The 15,586-nt window shown below is 37.2% G+C and overlaps 1 protein-coding gene and 2 pseudogenes across 1 annotated transcript; all 3 read right to left on the bottom strand.

The window, feature by feature from the left end:
• Positions 1-2,760: 2,760 nt before the first annotated feature.
• On the bottom strand, positions 2,761-3,162 carry LOC148587468 (putative pre-mRNA-splicing factor ATP-dependent RNA helicase DEAH5 pseudogene; annotated as a pseudogene).
• A 190-nt stretch (positions 3,163-3,352) lies between these two features.
• Positions 3,353-3,970, bottom strand: LOC132169307 (putative pre-mRNA-splicing factor ATP-dependent RNA helicase DEAH5 pseudogene; annotated as a pseudogene).
• Positions 3,971-4,319: 349 nt separating this feature from the next.
• On the bottom strand, positions 4,320-15,241 carry LOC132167299 (Tetratricopeptide repeat (TPR)-like superfamily protein). Its single transcript, XM_088512908.1, has 19 exons — positions 15,084-15,241; positions 14,930-15,004; positions 14,664-14,783; positions 14,545-14,585; positions 13,903-14,114; positions 11,811-13,696; positions 11,083-11,265; positions 10,273-10,935; positions 9,872-10,107; positions 9,566-9,776; positions 9,276-9,431; positions 8,632-8,789; positions 8,344-8,536; positions 7,655-8,046; positions 6,937-7,117; positions 6,248-6,477; positions 5,338-6,004; positions 4,979-5,048; positions 4,320-4,745 (listed from the first exon to the last, which is right to left on the bottom strand). Exons 1-19 carry the CDS (start codon positions 15,084-15,086, stop codon positions 4,504-4,506), a joined length of 5,919 nt encoding a protein of 1,972 aa, XP_088369034.1. The 5' UTR covers positions 15,087-15,241; the 3' UTR covers positions 4,320-4,503.
• Between the last annotated feature and the right edge of the window lie 345 nt (positions 15,242-15,586).

The raw sequence follows: 15,586 nt of genomic DNA on the forward strand, positions 1-15,586 counted from the left end.
TGGGCTAAAATGGTAGATTTAAGATTATGGAATGTAAGGAGAAAAAGTGACAACTTGCCGTTCCAATATTTTACATGGTAGATCATTCCAAGGTTGAAAAAAGGTTTGAGCATGAAGATGAAGAAAATGTTAAGAGGTGGAAGAAAGTCCTAATACTAGTGGCTAGTTTGTCAGGGTGGCATCTATACACAATATTTCTTTTGTGACTTTTCGATATCTCAATAAGAGCTCATCAATTTCAAGATCTCAATGGAAGCATAAAATAATTTTCAAAATATTCTAAGAAAGTGTAAATATGAATTTTCAATGGAAGCATAAAATAATTTTCAAAATATTCTAAGAAAATATAAATATGAATTTTTCTTTTTTCTCGGGAAAGTGTGGGAAAATTTCTTTCTTCCAAAAGATTCCGGGAAAAACCTATGGGCTTTGACTCATTTAATCTTCCATTAAATAATCTTCGAATATTAAATAATACATACTTTTATAAACTCGATTCAACTTATACAAATTCGTTTAACTTCATTTTTACAAATTTTTATAATATTATTTTAATTTTGTAATGAGAATATCTTAAGTAAAAATAAATTATATACCTTCATAATATAAAATAGGGAAATTATATATAAACTCCTTAGTTCAACGCGCTTTAATTAAAAACTTCCTAAGTGTTTTTTTTTGGAAATTGACTCCATGAGTTAATCGAAACTACAATAAACTCCCTACCATTAAAAATTTTTAACAGCCGTTAAGGCCACTCAAAACTCTCTGTTTTATTGGATTAAAATATTAATTTTTTATTAATTTAATTTAAAAAATTAAATCTAAAAAAAAAAAATTGAAGAAGGCCAAGGGTGGCACCGCCACCCCTGGCCACCCCCCCCCCCCCCCCCCCCCCAACCCCTAAGGGGTGGCAAACCACCCCACCCTTGAGGCCACCCCAAAGTGGCCGCGAGCCACCCCATGGGTGGAGGGGTGGCCTGCGGGCCACCCCAAACCCCCAATGGGGTGGCTCGCAGCCACCCCAAACCACCTGGGGGTGGCCGCGAGCCACCCCAGGGGTGGGCAAACCACCTGCTAGCCACCCCCTTGGGGGTGCGGGCCACCCCTCCACCCATGGGGTGACTCGCGGCCACCCCATGGGTGGAAAGCTGTGGCCGCAAGCCATCCCAGGGGTGGGTTGACCAGGGGTTGGTGCCACCTCTGGCCACCCTTCAATTTTTATTTTATTTTATTTTATTTTTAAAGATTTAATTTTTTAAATTAAATTACTAAAAAATTAATATTTTAATCAGATAAAACGGAGAGTTTTGAGTGGCACTAACGGCTGTTAAAAATTTTTGACAGTAGGGAGTTTATTGTAGTTTCGATTAACCCAAGGAGTCAATTTCCAAAAAAAAAAACACTTAGGGAGTTTTTAATCAAAGCGCGTTATCCTAAGGAGTTTATATATAATTTCTCTAATAAATATCATTTGAATTATTGTTACTGTGAGTTTAATTTTAGATATATGTATGTTTGTGTGCACATGAGTGTGTTAGTGTATGTACCTGCATAATGAATTTATATATGTACTACAAAACATGCCTATAAACTCAGGATTGAATTATTTAAAATTCTAGTTAATTTATTTAATTAACTAAAATGAAAATATTTGATAATAATTAATTATCTACTTATTAGTATGGACTTACAAAAAAATAAATAATCATTATATTTACTTTATAAGAAATGAATAACTTAATTGAGCAGCTCCCGACAAACTCAAATTTGTTCAAAAAATAAATGAGCCAAGGTTGAACAAAACATCTAGCTTAGTCATAAGGTCGAGCTCAACCATTCGAAATAAAATTAAATGAACCAAACTTAAACATTTAATACCCTACAACCCATGCATCTCCCTTACCAACTGGCAACTTTGTATTTGATGGTGTATAATGACCGAATAATTCTATTTAGTAGAGTTTGCATATTTGACATACAAATCAATGGCGTGACAATAAAAATTAGTCATTTAATCAATATTTGATTTATTTTTTTTTTGAAGTGTTAATCCAAGGCTTTTTTTGTCATGTCACGTCGTTCAGTTATATGGCAGTTATACAAGATTCTACTAAATAGCATTACTCGTAAAAACTACGTATTAATTAAGATCCTATTCCAAGAAAGAAAACAAAAATAAATAAATAAAACAAAACAAGATAAAAGGAAAAAGATCCAATTAAGGATAATGTTTATGGTAATAGTTTACTATAATTCATTACAAGCTTAGGAAAAAAAAAAAATCATTACAAGCTAAAATGTTACTCTACGAAGCAGTTAATCATAACCTCTTTAGAAAAAGACTAAAAATTGGCGTGTCACATCAACCTAGTGAGAATGGGTATGACAAATAGAATTTCTATTGTGTGAACATGCTTCCCAACAAGGACAAAAATTAAGATAAAGGTTTGAGCAATGTAACAATGCTTGTAAATTGCTCTACTTTGTTCTCAGATGGTCTAAAATATAGAGATATAAAAAGTAATTGATTCAGATTACAAATTCAGTCAGATTCACAACTTCAATTAATACAAAAGTCAATAACGTAAAATAAGAATGAAGTTAACTGAGAGACCAGCAATTGCCCCCAACATAAAAAATTTGGGAAAACTTTTCATCTCATTTGGAGCATAAAACACTTCATAAAACTATACAAGGAGAAGGAGATATTCACAATCAAAATAGATAAGAAACTGATTTGCTGAAACATAATCTCAATTAAGCACGCCGTTTACTCAGACGCCAAGAGTTAGGTTCATTATATATGTCATAAAGCGGTTCAATTCTTTCTTGTCTTTTGCGCTTGCTCATCTTTGTAGGATCTGCCACTTTGAAGAATCTGGGTGCCAGTTCCACAAGCCATTTGGGATCTATAACTGTGCCCTCTCGCATGTACTCCTTTGTAGTCATCACCAACTCATGGTAGATGACCCAGTGAGGCTGTCTCTGGAAAAGAGCGCTGCTAGGATGTATATAAACTGGTTGGTTCTCAACCAGGGTCCTATAGCCCTCCTGTGGGTCCTTTCTAGCCGTATTGAAAAAGAATCCTGCAGTGACTGCCTTCTTGATCTTCGTAGAATTCCTTCCTGCACTCACAACGTCTAGTTTATATTTGTCCATGATAGTGAGTAGCTGTTTTCTGACATCCTGTGCCCTCCTCAAGGATCTAGACTGAACAAAGTTGTCAAAACACCATGGCCAAGAAAAGTTATTATTTTTCCAAGCCTCATAAACGGTAATTAATGTCGGATGGTCTCCCTCTGGCTGGAAAAACTTGGCCCTCTTCTGATCTGCTTGGGCTTGTTTCTCCCTAGGCCTGTAGAAGATATTCCCCACTGGCAAGAAGCATCTTAGATAATGGCGGATCAAGAGGAAATTCTGCCATTTTCTTGCCCAATTTGGTCAGAAGCCCCTCCTCATCAAGAGCTCCTAGACTGTAAAGCTGTTCAAGGGCAGAAAAGAGAGCTTGGGGTGAAGGTGGATCCATGAAATCAAAAGACAGAAGATCATTTATCCCCATAGCTTTCAAGGTAAGCGTGGTAAACCCAAGATTTATCCTCAGGATTTCAGGAATTGAAGTAGGGGACATCTCATTGCGGTATGCACTCTCAGTGTAGAGGCGGTAACATTTCCCATGCCCCGTACGCCCAGCACGCCCAGCTCGTTGCTTAGTTGATGCTTGTGAAATAGGAGTAATGACCAGTGAATCAAGCGCTTGCTTCGGGTTATACACACTTTGCTTTGCAAACCCAGGATCAATGACATAGAAAATTCCATCTAGAGATGCCTCGGCAATGTTTGTAGCCACAACCACTTTCCTCTTCCCTGGAGGGGCAGGTTCAAATATCCTTGACTGGATTTCACTAGGAAGCGCACTGTATACCGGTGGAATAATCAACTCCGGGACATTGTCACCCAGCCCTTTCATCGTCTCATAGAGAGACTTACGGAAAAAATAAACAATCGTTATATTTACTTTATAAAAAATGAATAACTTAATTGAGCAGTTCGTTATAAACTCGAATTTGTTCAAAAAATAAATGAGCCAAGGTTGAACAAAATATCTAGCTCGGGTCTGTATATTTGACATACAAATCGATGACATGACAGTAAAAATTTGTCATTTGATCGATATTTTATTGTTTTAAAGTGTTAATCCAAGGCTTCTTTGTCCTGTCACGCATCCAGTTATACAAGATTCTACTAAATACCATTACTCATAATAAGATCCTATTCCGAGAAATAAAACGAAAAAAATAAATAAACAAAACAAAACAAGATAGAAGGAAAAAGATCCAATTAAGGATAATGTTTATGGTAGTATTTTACTATAATTCATTGAAAGAGCTTAGGAAAAAAAAAAAAAACGTAATTGATTCAGATTACACTATACCAGTCTAAAATATGCACATGGATGTACATTCTACAACAATCAGTTGGACGCTGTTGACCGAGAAGAAGTCAACTTTTGTCTGAATCTCCTCCTTCACGCCCCATCCAATTGCTCCGCTCAGCAAGAGTGTTTTTACTGGGATGCATTTGTGGGGAAGCAAATAAACCCTTTTGATTCTCGCCAGAAGATGGTAGTGGACTCACCGAGTGTCTGCTATCACCGTCAAATGACAGAGGAGATGCCACCGTGGTCACCGAAGCAGCCTCCACATCACTGCCTCCACCATGGCGTGCTCCATCTTTCCCAGCACCTGCAACAAACACGGGAAATTTTTCAGCTATTTTGGTGTAAAAACTGACAAAAAGAGTTCAGATAGAGAGAGGGGATACCCTCCCAAGACAAGAAAAAAAGCAGAAGTATGGATGTAGTAGCATTGCTGTTTTATCTGGATAAGCAATTGCCTGGATTCACACATCCAATCCCACTAAAAAAAAAAAAAAAAAAAAAAAAAAAAACCTGAAAAAAAGGAAGAAGAATAGCAACCTGAATTAGTGGCGGTACTAGGTATATTTATGGGCGTGGATGAGGTTCCAGCTCCTTTTTTCATCTTTGACTGCAAGACAACCACAATCCCAAAAATAAATCAGTCAACCTGAAGTCCTAAACTACCCCAAATCTCAGATTATCCCTTGTATTTTTCTGCGGATGTGACGAGAATAACATGTACTCTTGTATGTTTTAACATTAAACCTATAGTATAAAATAGCAATTAGATAAGAGGAAAAAGCATGTTTTACAACAATTAGTCCCATGCTTCAATACTAAAGACTCATGTTCCTCTCAACTTTTATCTTTACAAGGAGGAAAACCACACCAGAACATGTTAGTATTATTATCCATACCTTCGCATTTTCTTCACAATGCTTTACAACAACTGCAATGTTTGCACAACGACCGTGCAATAGTGTGTAGGCCCACAAGAGAAGCTTCCTTGGAATGCTCAGATCAAGTATTTCAACCCCATCCATGCTAGGCTGAAATTGTGTTCCTGCTGCTAACTGAGATGGGACCAAATAAAGATTGACGCCAGATGGAAGCATAACACAGGAGCTCTCCCGATAGAAATTGTAAGAAGATCTCAGCAATGCGTTGGCAGTCTCCAAATTTTCATCTAAAGCCTTCTTAATCATTATATTCTTGATTTTAGACAAAATCGGGTGCCATTTTGTTTCAAGATTTTTTAATTTAGTTGAGTCTTCAAATGCTGAATTCCATAAATCATTGATCTGCAGATCAACACAAAGTAGATGGCTGTTTTCCAACCATGCATCTGATGGATTGATAATGACTGGAATATCACTTGAAAATTCAGATGGTAATGGAGTTATCAATGCCAAGCTTATTATAAGGGATCGACACCAAGCAACAGAAGCATGCCGACAAACTTTGGCACAGCTACTAGTTGATAACTTCGGATTCTTAAAACGCTTTCGAATCTTCTCATTTATTGCTTCAAGAGTTTCCAACTTGCCATTTCTCTCTAATGACATGATATGTTCATGGAGATATCTGCAGTAATGGGAATATTTGCAGTACATAGTCAAAATCACCAGTAACAATTGACTATTTCAACAACCCCATCCAACACCCCCCCACCCCCCATAGAAAAAGGAAAAAAAGAAAGGTTCAGTCAGATCAAGAATTGAGAATTTTGATATGATGAACAAGTTGTGAAATGATATACACAGTAAAGCTTCAAGAGAAATTTTACAAAATTCAGCAATTTTTTGTAAAGAAAATCAGAAAATTTACCCATATAAGCTACTCTCTGATATTTCTATGCTCTTAATCTCAGGTAAACCACATATTTCTGGCCATAAGTTCCCCTGTTCCATGAATAAAGCAAACAATTTCTCCAGAACCTGCTCTGAACTTCTTGCAGCACCAGAGCCAACAGCCTCAGCTTGATGCGTGGATAAAATTAAGGCTTTAATGTGCCTCCCAAGTGCAACCGGAACAAGATCTTCAATGCACAATGAAAACTGGATTTACAATGGAAGTTAGATACCACTAGAATTGCTAGAAAACAAAATCAAGAAACAAACAGAATCAGACGGGTTAGATAAGGCATGCAACATTGCAATATGCGATGCCAGGCCACTATTTAAAAAGCAATGCATAAACAAAGCATACATGGACTGCTTACAAAAGAAATAAAAAATAGAAACGTGTCAAATTCTATCAAAAACATCCCACCTCAACCCGAAAAGAAGAAAGAAAAAACCACTCAATGAAATGGATTTTATAAGTGGTAAAGCAGCCATTATCTACTTGGTTTTTTGGCAGTCAACTGAAGTACTAATTTTCTTTTGACTTGCAAGCATAAAAAAATTCATATTGAAAATTCAACTTATAATTGATGTATTTTTTCAGCTGATGCAGTTAGTAAGCTCTTCTTGAAATGTAATTGACTAAGTGAATGCTCTAGGTCAAATTGTTACCCTCTTATCTGCCCGAAGAGATATATAAGCTCGGTCAAGGGTACATATGTCTCCAGTCTCTTCCAACAATTTCAAATAGAACAGCATGTACTTCCGAATGCAAGTAATAAATTTTCGAGAACTCTCTGGTAAGTTGACTTCAAGGACTTTTTTGCTCCCAGCAAAACCTTGACTTTTTCGCCTGATAACAAAGAGAGCAATATATAGTCAATTGCTATTTACTCCAGAATTTAGTTCAAAATATACTTAACAGCATGCACTCTAAACAAACTAGAAAACGTTGAAAAGGAACTACTAGACACCACATAAAAATGGAATAGTTTCTTTTCTACACAGCAATTGTGCTTTTTTACCTTTCTTTCACCCATAACATTTGACATGAGATGCCATAAGGATTTCAATAGATGATGTTGTCTCATATTTTCTATTAATTTAGTAAATTTACATTGAATAACAGAATTATAAATTTTTCAATGTAGTTATTACATACACTACAACTCAACTTAGAAAGCCATAGACAAGTACTGTACGAAATCAGCAGTGAACACTCTCCACCTTTCAGTTCTACCTAGGATGATATATTTAATTCTGAGCCATCAAATGATAGTACCATTAAGTAATTTGTGAAACAATTTACCAAGATTTCATTTTCTTGTGTTAAACACACCATATATATGATTCAAACAATACAAAATGGCAATAAAGGACACTGTTATACCTTCCTTTTTTTACCATGCTATCAATCTCCCACATATTTATCGTAAAGGATGAGCGAGATGATTTGAAGCAGAAAGAGAGTTCATCCTTTGCCCTCTCCAAATCGCCACTCTCACCCCTTCTATACAGCCCCTGAGCTAGCATATATCTGGCCTTGTGAAAATGTTTAAGATCCCCTTCAACACAAGTTTCAAGGGCAGAAAGGCAATCATTGTAAAGCATGCACCATGCCTCCTCCAATTTCAGTGATTTTTCATGCTTAACCTCATCTGCATTTGCTTGTGTGCTGTCCTTCATATGTACTGGCGAATGTGATGTTTCAGAACCCATTTTACCAAAGATATTCATGACAGCATCCCTTACCAACTGATTAAAGGAATATTCTGAAAGAACCTGGAATGGGCCAAAAAATTGAGATGTATACGTAGATGTCTAGTAAGATAGACAATATGTGAATCCAAAACTGAAGGATGGCAATCATTGAAATAAAAATGAATTCTAACAAACAATGAACACAAGCCGCATGCACACTCACATGTTGCTAAATAATGCAAAATATTCACTAATGCTAATTGTGAAGTTAGAATAAAGATGCAAAGAATTACTGCTTCTAGAGAAGGAAAGGAGAAGTATGGTTAGTGATAAGCAAGAGTGTATTTAATAAAAATAAAATTTAATTAGAACAAAAACCTTTAAAGCCTCCAGATTCTGTTTTCCACACGTATAAAGTAACTTCAAGCGCGATGCATGCATCCTGTAGACAGGGTCCACGGCTGATGGATTCAAAGCAATAGCCTTATCATAATAAGACAATGATATCTCATGTGAGTATCCAAGCTTTTCACAGAGTTTCCCGATATAGAACGCATGGGACCAATCTTGCCTGTAGCAAAAGAAAGCAAAAAGGAACTTGGTCAAGTTTATCCATCATAACTAAAGAGATAAAACAAGAGTACTCTTGCGATGAGAATAAGATACTTGTGTTCAAAGGCTTTCTTAAAATGTTTCATAGAGTTCTCACAGAACATCATCCATGCTGCATCCTTCAAAGGTACACCAGAGCGCTGATCATAAAATGGGACCACATTCTGAAGGCTGTCGTAGTATACCAATGCTAATAATTCATGCATCTCACACTGGAAATAGTTCATCAGAATGATTAACAACATGCCTAAAAAGAGTTAATCAAAGAAGAAAGGACTTGCATATATGCCACAGACTCGGATATTATGTTTTCAAGCAAAAGGACATCTGGTAAATATTTAACCACGCAGCATCCACCCCAATTAGGGGATTTCAGCTTCCAAACATCATTACTACGTTTTTGTTCTTTTTCAATTTTGAGCAAAGAATGCATCTAGCATATATATAGGTAATCAAAGAAGTTTTATAAAAAGTGTAGGCACCCCTAAGCATATAGGGGCCCCATATGAAGATGAGAAGGCATTTAGCATATAACGACGAGAAGGCACCATATAGAAGCCACGGCTAAGACTTAAAACATATCTACTGCAGGATACAGCTATAATACAGTAAAGGAAAGATCCCCCCCCCTTCTCTTGCCCATTCCTCCCTCCCTATCTTTGAAACAGGTAATGTAGATAGTGGATAAAGGTGAAAACCTGCTGATCTGACGTCTTTGCCAAAGCCAAACTCATTAGTAAGCATCGCCTACTCCTCCTTCGGCTTGTTTCAACTCTCTGAGGTAAACTGGCATTCTTCCTCCATCCTACTACATTAATGTGCTTACTGCCATCATTTAGCAACAAGTCTACCTCCTGTATGAATTTAACCAAACAGAATTTCCTAAAGAATTAAATTGTGGCCAGAAAACATGTTGAAAACCAGACCAAATATTTTATAATTTCACAGCACTCATCATTGGAAATGAGAAAACAGAAACATATTTTACCTCATCATAAAAATTTGCAAGACGTTGCCAACTTTCAAAGCGTAGAGGGTTGTATAATAAATCATATTTGAAGAGGTTTGAATTTTGCTGTACAAATTCCTCCCCTTCCCTTGTTAGTACAAAGCCAGGCCATTTATCAGTCGCACTCATTTCCTCAGACTGAGCCAGGAGATAATACAAATTGCAATAGACTTCCAAATATGGTTCAGGGCTGCAATCAATTAATTACTCATGGAGATAGCTCATACAAAGAATAAAAAATAACAATAAAAATTCATGGAGACAGAATAATATATGCATCTATACCTCCCAACTGATGATGTCTTATACTGTTTGAAACTACCTGCATTAGGTAATATTATATTCTTCATGGTTTCAAGAAACCCATCAGACCCCGCCTCCTCTGAGAGTTTATCTTCACATAAATCAGGATCATCCAAGAATTTATCTATAGCATTGCCAGCCAAAACATCTTCTGGTGGATGTGGAAAGTGTTTCCGTATAGCTCTTAATACCCTACGAAGTTTGACCAATCCAGTTCTCTAACACACACAAACATATCAAAAGCAGAAAGAGAGGTCGGAAAATTGAAATCACTCAGAAATATTTTCTCTAAAAAACAGAGCTTATACAAAATTCCCAGGGATGGGGGGGGGGGGGGGCGTTGGGTGTTGTGGGAAGGAGAGAAAGAGAGTATGGGTACTCACGGAAGAAGCCTTTGCACACGGGAGAATATACTGAAAAACATCAGCACACTGATCCTTGGTCTGGTAATCTCCACGGCTAGTATTTTTGTGGGTAACTAGATCATCTTCGTAGGAGGAATCAGATCTAAGATTTAGACCATATAAGCAGAAGAAACACTGATCCAATGCATTATCAATTTTTAACTCAAGTTCCTCCCTTTCATCTTCAGTAAGTTCATTTCCACATTCAATCAATTCATTGCTTGCATTTTTACCTTTGTTTAACTGGCCATCAGACCCATCACTGCCTTGATTTCCATATTCTACCCCTGCACTCTCCTTATCTAGGGCATTATGAGATGAAATGTCCTTGGAAGTTATCCCTTCAGATTTATCCATGACATTGGTTTCACCACTTCGGGTCTGACCCATTCCCACATCCAGCGTAGCTGATCTTGATTCATTTAGATACGTTTTAGCATGGCTATTATCGGAGACCTGCTCATGACATTGAGTTGCTTCCCTGTTTAAAGTATTGAAGCTGGATTTAAGTTTCACATCTAAGGCCAAGAGATGCTTTATTGCAAATTTAAGAAATGTTCCTTCCTCCCCATCCCTTCCTTCACTAGCACAGCAGAGCCCATACTCAGCAAGCAAGTCATGTGTTCTAACAATTAGTTCCACCTAAAATGAGAAGACAAAAAGCAGGAGAAATGAACAATCAAAATGATGGGGGGGGTGGGGGGAAACAGAAGGAAAAAACTGTTTCACTGATTTCACCAACTCATATAAGATCAGTTCAACACAACACAAAGAGTAGACATGACTCACTTGAGTTTTAACAGTTAAAGTAGGGTTTAGGTGTTGAAGTTTGCAGAATGCAATAGCTGCATTAACAAAGCAGCATCTTTCAGCTTGATCAGCATTTACCAGTCCAGAAGATTGTTTACACATGGCTGCCAACAGCAAAGATTGAATATCCCCAATGCAGCTCATTGGGACAATAATGCCATTCTGCAAGCATAATCACAACAAATAGTACTAATAAATGACATTTTCAGAATTATGAAAAGCGTGTGAAAGGACAAAAACTATGTTCACCAATTATCACTCCATCTCCTTAGAGAATACGAATTCACTAGCATGCTTTAAAGCTGAATTTATCTCAGCCATAAACCAATAATTATCAAACCAATCTGAATGCAGAAGATCCTATCAAATCCTAGTCGGGGAAAGAAAAAACAAAGCCAGAAGTTACACCAGATGCATACAATGGCAAACCAGTAGGTGTAACGTGCTCCAAAACAGTCAAAGTGCACATATATACACCACTCTCAGAGAGCCCCATTGATTGTAAAAACTCAATATTTGATGTGTAGGTGAAGTTTCAATTACCCCTGATATTTGATTTCTCACATATTCAACAAGGCATTGATGCCCCAAGAAAGGGAAAAACATGTATTTACCAGAGCACTGTGTGGATTCTGAAATGACAAACTTTGATGTAAACAACTATGTCCTTGCAACAAAGCATTTCTAAAAGATCAATGTTGACTTACAGAATTTTCAGACTGATCAATGATGCTCTTCACTTGTGACACACATTCAGAGATTGCCTTCACTTCCTCTGCAACCAAGCAATTCCAGTGCTTGCTTGAACTTTCTTTTAATTCTATATCAGAACCAGAAAGTTCTTTTGACCCTGACTTCTGATGGAAGAGTTTACATGAAGCCAGACCTTCACCCATTCCAGTTGCTACCATGAGTATTTGCAGCTTTCGCCTGTGACAACTCAAATACAACTCAACGTCTATTGAGTTTATCTTCTCACAAGCTTTGATTAAAATGTCTAATGCTGATAGTTCAAGAGAATTAATACCTTCACCTTTTGTATCAGCAATGGCTGATGGCAATGCATCAAGGTGAACATCTTTTGTAGAGAATAGAAGTGGAGCAAGCAAGGCAGCGCACTCCATATACATCTCTTTCTCAATCATGTCACCCAAAGTCTTCTCCATTAAGAAATCAACTTTTAAAATATTAATTTCATGAAGAAGCCTATCAATGGTTAACTCATTAATAACCTTGCAGTGGGGGAGCTTGACTACACATGGACAATCAGTCATATTTTCTGCCTTTACCAAAAGTGACAAGGAAATGCAAAATTCTTCCTGAGCTTTTTCCTTGTTACCATCTAAAATAGACAATCGGCCGCTTAACCAGAAAAATCGAACCCAGAAGGAACTGTTATTGGTTAAGAGTGAACTATCTAAAAATGAATCCCTGTTCATGGAGTTGTTGGTTGACACTCCAATAATATCTTGAACACTATGAATTGAAGAACAATTTTCATTTTCCAAGGTGCAACTCAAGTGAAAAGGATAGTCCGAAGCTACTGATTCAATGATCTTACAAAGATGATAAGATGACTCTGACATGAATTCCAAAAGTCTGGAAGCACTGGAAAAGGATGAGCCAAGGTCATAATAAAGCTCAGCAAGAAAAAGACTGCATTCAGGAGTCCTATCCTTACCCCAATGTCTGGTCAACTTCTCCAACTCCAGCAATTTGACAAATACATCCTGATAGACAAGAACCCTTTTTCCTGCCTCTTCTAAAAGCAAGTGGCCCATATGGTAAGCACCATAATTTTTTGAAGTTTCTGCCACAAATCTAGAAACATCACTATATTCAGTATCCAACGGATTGGAATAAGTAGTAGCACGAACAGTACTTATTCCTGTTCCACTAACGATAAAACATTCTAGATATTGATTTACAACCTTGGCCAAATCCTTGCTGGTACCAGGATCTAATTCTTCTTTCCTTGGTTTACGACTCCTAAGCCTTTCAAGACGAGAACTCCGTCTCTCATGTGGTTGTTCTTCTAGAATATTTGCTTCTTTTTCTTTAACTATACTAGCTCTTTCGGAGTCACAATCACCAAGAGCCACATTTTCACTCATCGAGTTTAAATCAATCACTTTCCTTTCCACAGTCCTCGTAACATTTTCAGAACTAGAAGGTAAGTGTATACTTAATCTGAGATCCCCGGATCTATATCCTTTCTCAGCCCCCATCTCAGAACCACTTCCATGCAATGGAAGTAAGATCTCCAATAGTGCATCAACAAGAGCCACCCAGGAAGCTTCTGCCAAGTTCAGTTCTATGTTCTGGTTCAACTTTTTCAATGCAACACTTTCATCTAAATTCTCATCGGTTGCTTTTCTCTTGTCAAGGAATTTGAGCCGCACATGTTTAGGTTCCAGCTTATCTATACCTTTCGGAGCAAATGGAACTGGCTCTGACTGTAAAATGGTATTTTTGACATGTAAAGCACGAGAGTGTGATGGCCATTGCCTCAAAATCAACTCTGCCACAGAAAGACATGCCACCTCATCACCAATAGCAATAAGAACTTCCAATAGTTTCTCCATGCAGTTCCCTGTACAAAATTGTCGAGAAAGAAGAAGGCATAATTTGTCCCATGTTCATGAAAGCAGAGAAAATCACTATAATAGAGATGATAAGGGAGACAGATGTAGAAAAAAAAAATTTAAACACAAAGCAATTATGCAAAGAGCAGATAATAAAGGGCTAGAACCAGAACAATAAATATAAAATATTTAAACGAACTAAACAAATGCTTACAATTATTAGGACTACACACAAGCCCTTGCTCAAAACCCCAGCGTGATATACTCAGTAAGCCCATCGAGCATGACAATGTTGCCAGCTGGTTCCAGACAACAGAATCTTTGGTATCAATCTCTACAGCTTGAAGATAACATTGTAAAGCACTCTCATAATGTGCAGAACCTTGTTGAAGAAAAACAGTGGCAAGGTTCTTCAGTGACAAAAATCTGCAGAAGACCCAGTAAGTAACTTAGTTGAAGATACTAATACCAGTATAACTATTAGAACGCACCATAATCATCACACACACACACACACAAAAAAAAAAAAAAGAACCCAAAATTGATTATTTACTCCACATGAATTAGAAAAATGAGATCTGCCCAAAGCATTGCAAGAAGAAATTGATGATTTATGGATATTGGCATAGAGCAACACCTCTGAACTGCCATACAGATGGTTTCTATGGTGCATATCCAACTTTAAAAGTCAGTATTCCTCTAAAATTAAAGATACAAATATTACTAATGATGATAAAAATGGTAACAGTGGACTGAAAAATTAAACATCTGGAAGCTCCTAAAGAACCCCTTGCCACAAGAGAATTTAACCGAACAATATATAACATAAAAAATAAGGCAGCTCATAGATGCAGACCTGAGTTGCAATAGATGGCCATCGCTGGCACTGCTATCCACCTGAGACCACCAATTCATACGCAATGAACACACTAAAATCTAAAATACTCGTTTGCAAAGAAACTGGAATGTAAATACCTGGGCGCTCGAGATAAGAGGATCTCTTAGGACAGATTCTAAGAGCTCGCGCGCTTTTTCATACTCTTTAGCTTGTAACTTGAGAAGCCCTTCATGATACGTTTGTGAAACATGAAATTCCTGGACGAAGATGGTGACGGAAAGAGGATAAATTAGGAATTATTACTATTTCTCTCTCAGAAGAACCACAAAACAATAGTAAACGAATCAGTCCAAGAATTGTACAGCTCCAGACTGAAGCGAGAGAGAGAGAGAGAGAGAGATGCCTGGGCTTCTTTGGTAGGAGCTAAGGGTTCCCACTGGCCTATAGAGTCCGTATCATTGATGGCAGCAATTGAGAACTGGGGAAACAAAGAAGAGAGAGAATTAATTCTTATGAATGAATTAAAATCTAAAGAAAGAAACCTAGAATCAATGTACCATATTCGAACGTGCTTCTGAACTTCTTCTTCCTTCGGCTCCACCGTTCCGCTATGATTCAGAGAAAATTGTAAAGACAAATATTGCCGATGAGTGGTTTAGGTCGGGTGTAAAACGGAGTCGTTCCAGTCGCGGGGCGGGAAGAGAACGGAGAAAGAGTGAGCCGAACAATACGGCGTCGTTGTGAGGGAAGTAGTAGTTGTCTGGTAGTTAAAGAAATAACACCTCAAAACGCAACGTTTAGACGCGTATATTAGCTCGCGCCTCTCGGTGCCTCTTTAACGGCCAACGGGCAACCTGTTAACGCCACGATCAGTTAAAAAAAACAAGAAAAAAGTGCAGTTTACACTTAAAAGTTTTAGGAATTTTTTAGTTTTAATTTTAAAGTTTAAAATTTGGTAATTTATTTTCTTAAATTTTTAAAAATTGACAATTTAAATCTTTTGTTTAATTTTTTCATCTAAATTGACGAAAATTTATAAAATTACATCATTACCCTTAAA

Source organism: Corylus avellana, chromosome 2 (genome assembly GCF_965113065.1).
Source record: "Corylus avellana chromosome 2, dhCorAvel1.hap1.2, whole genome shotgun sequence".
NCBI lineage: Eukaryota > Viridiplantae > Streptophyta > Magnoliopsida > Fagales > Betulaceae > Corylus > Corylus avellana.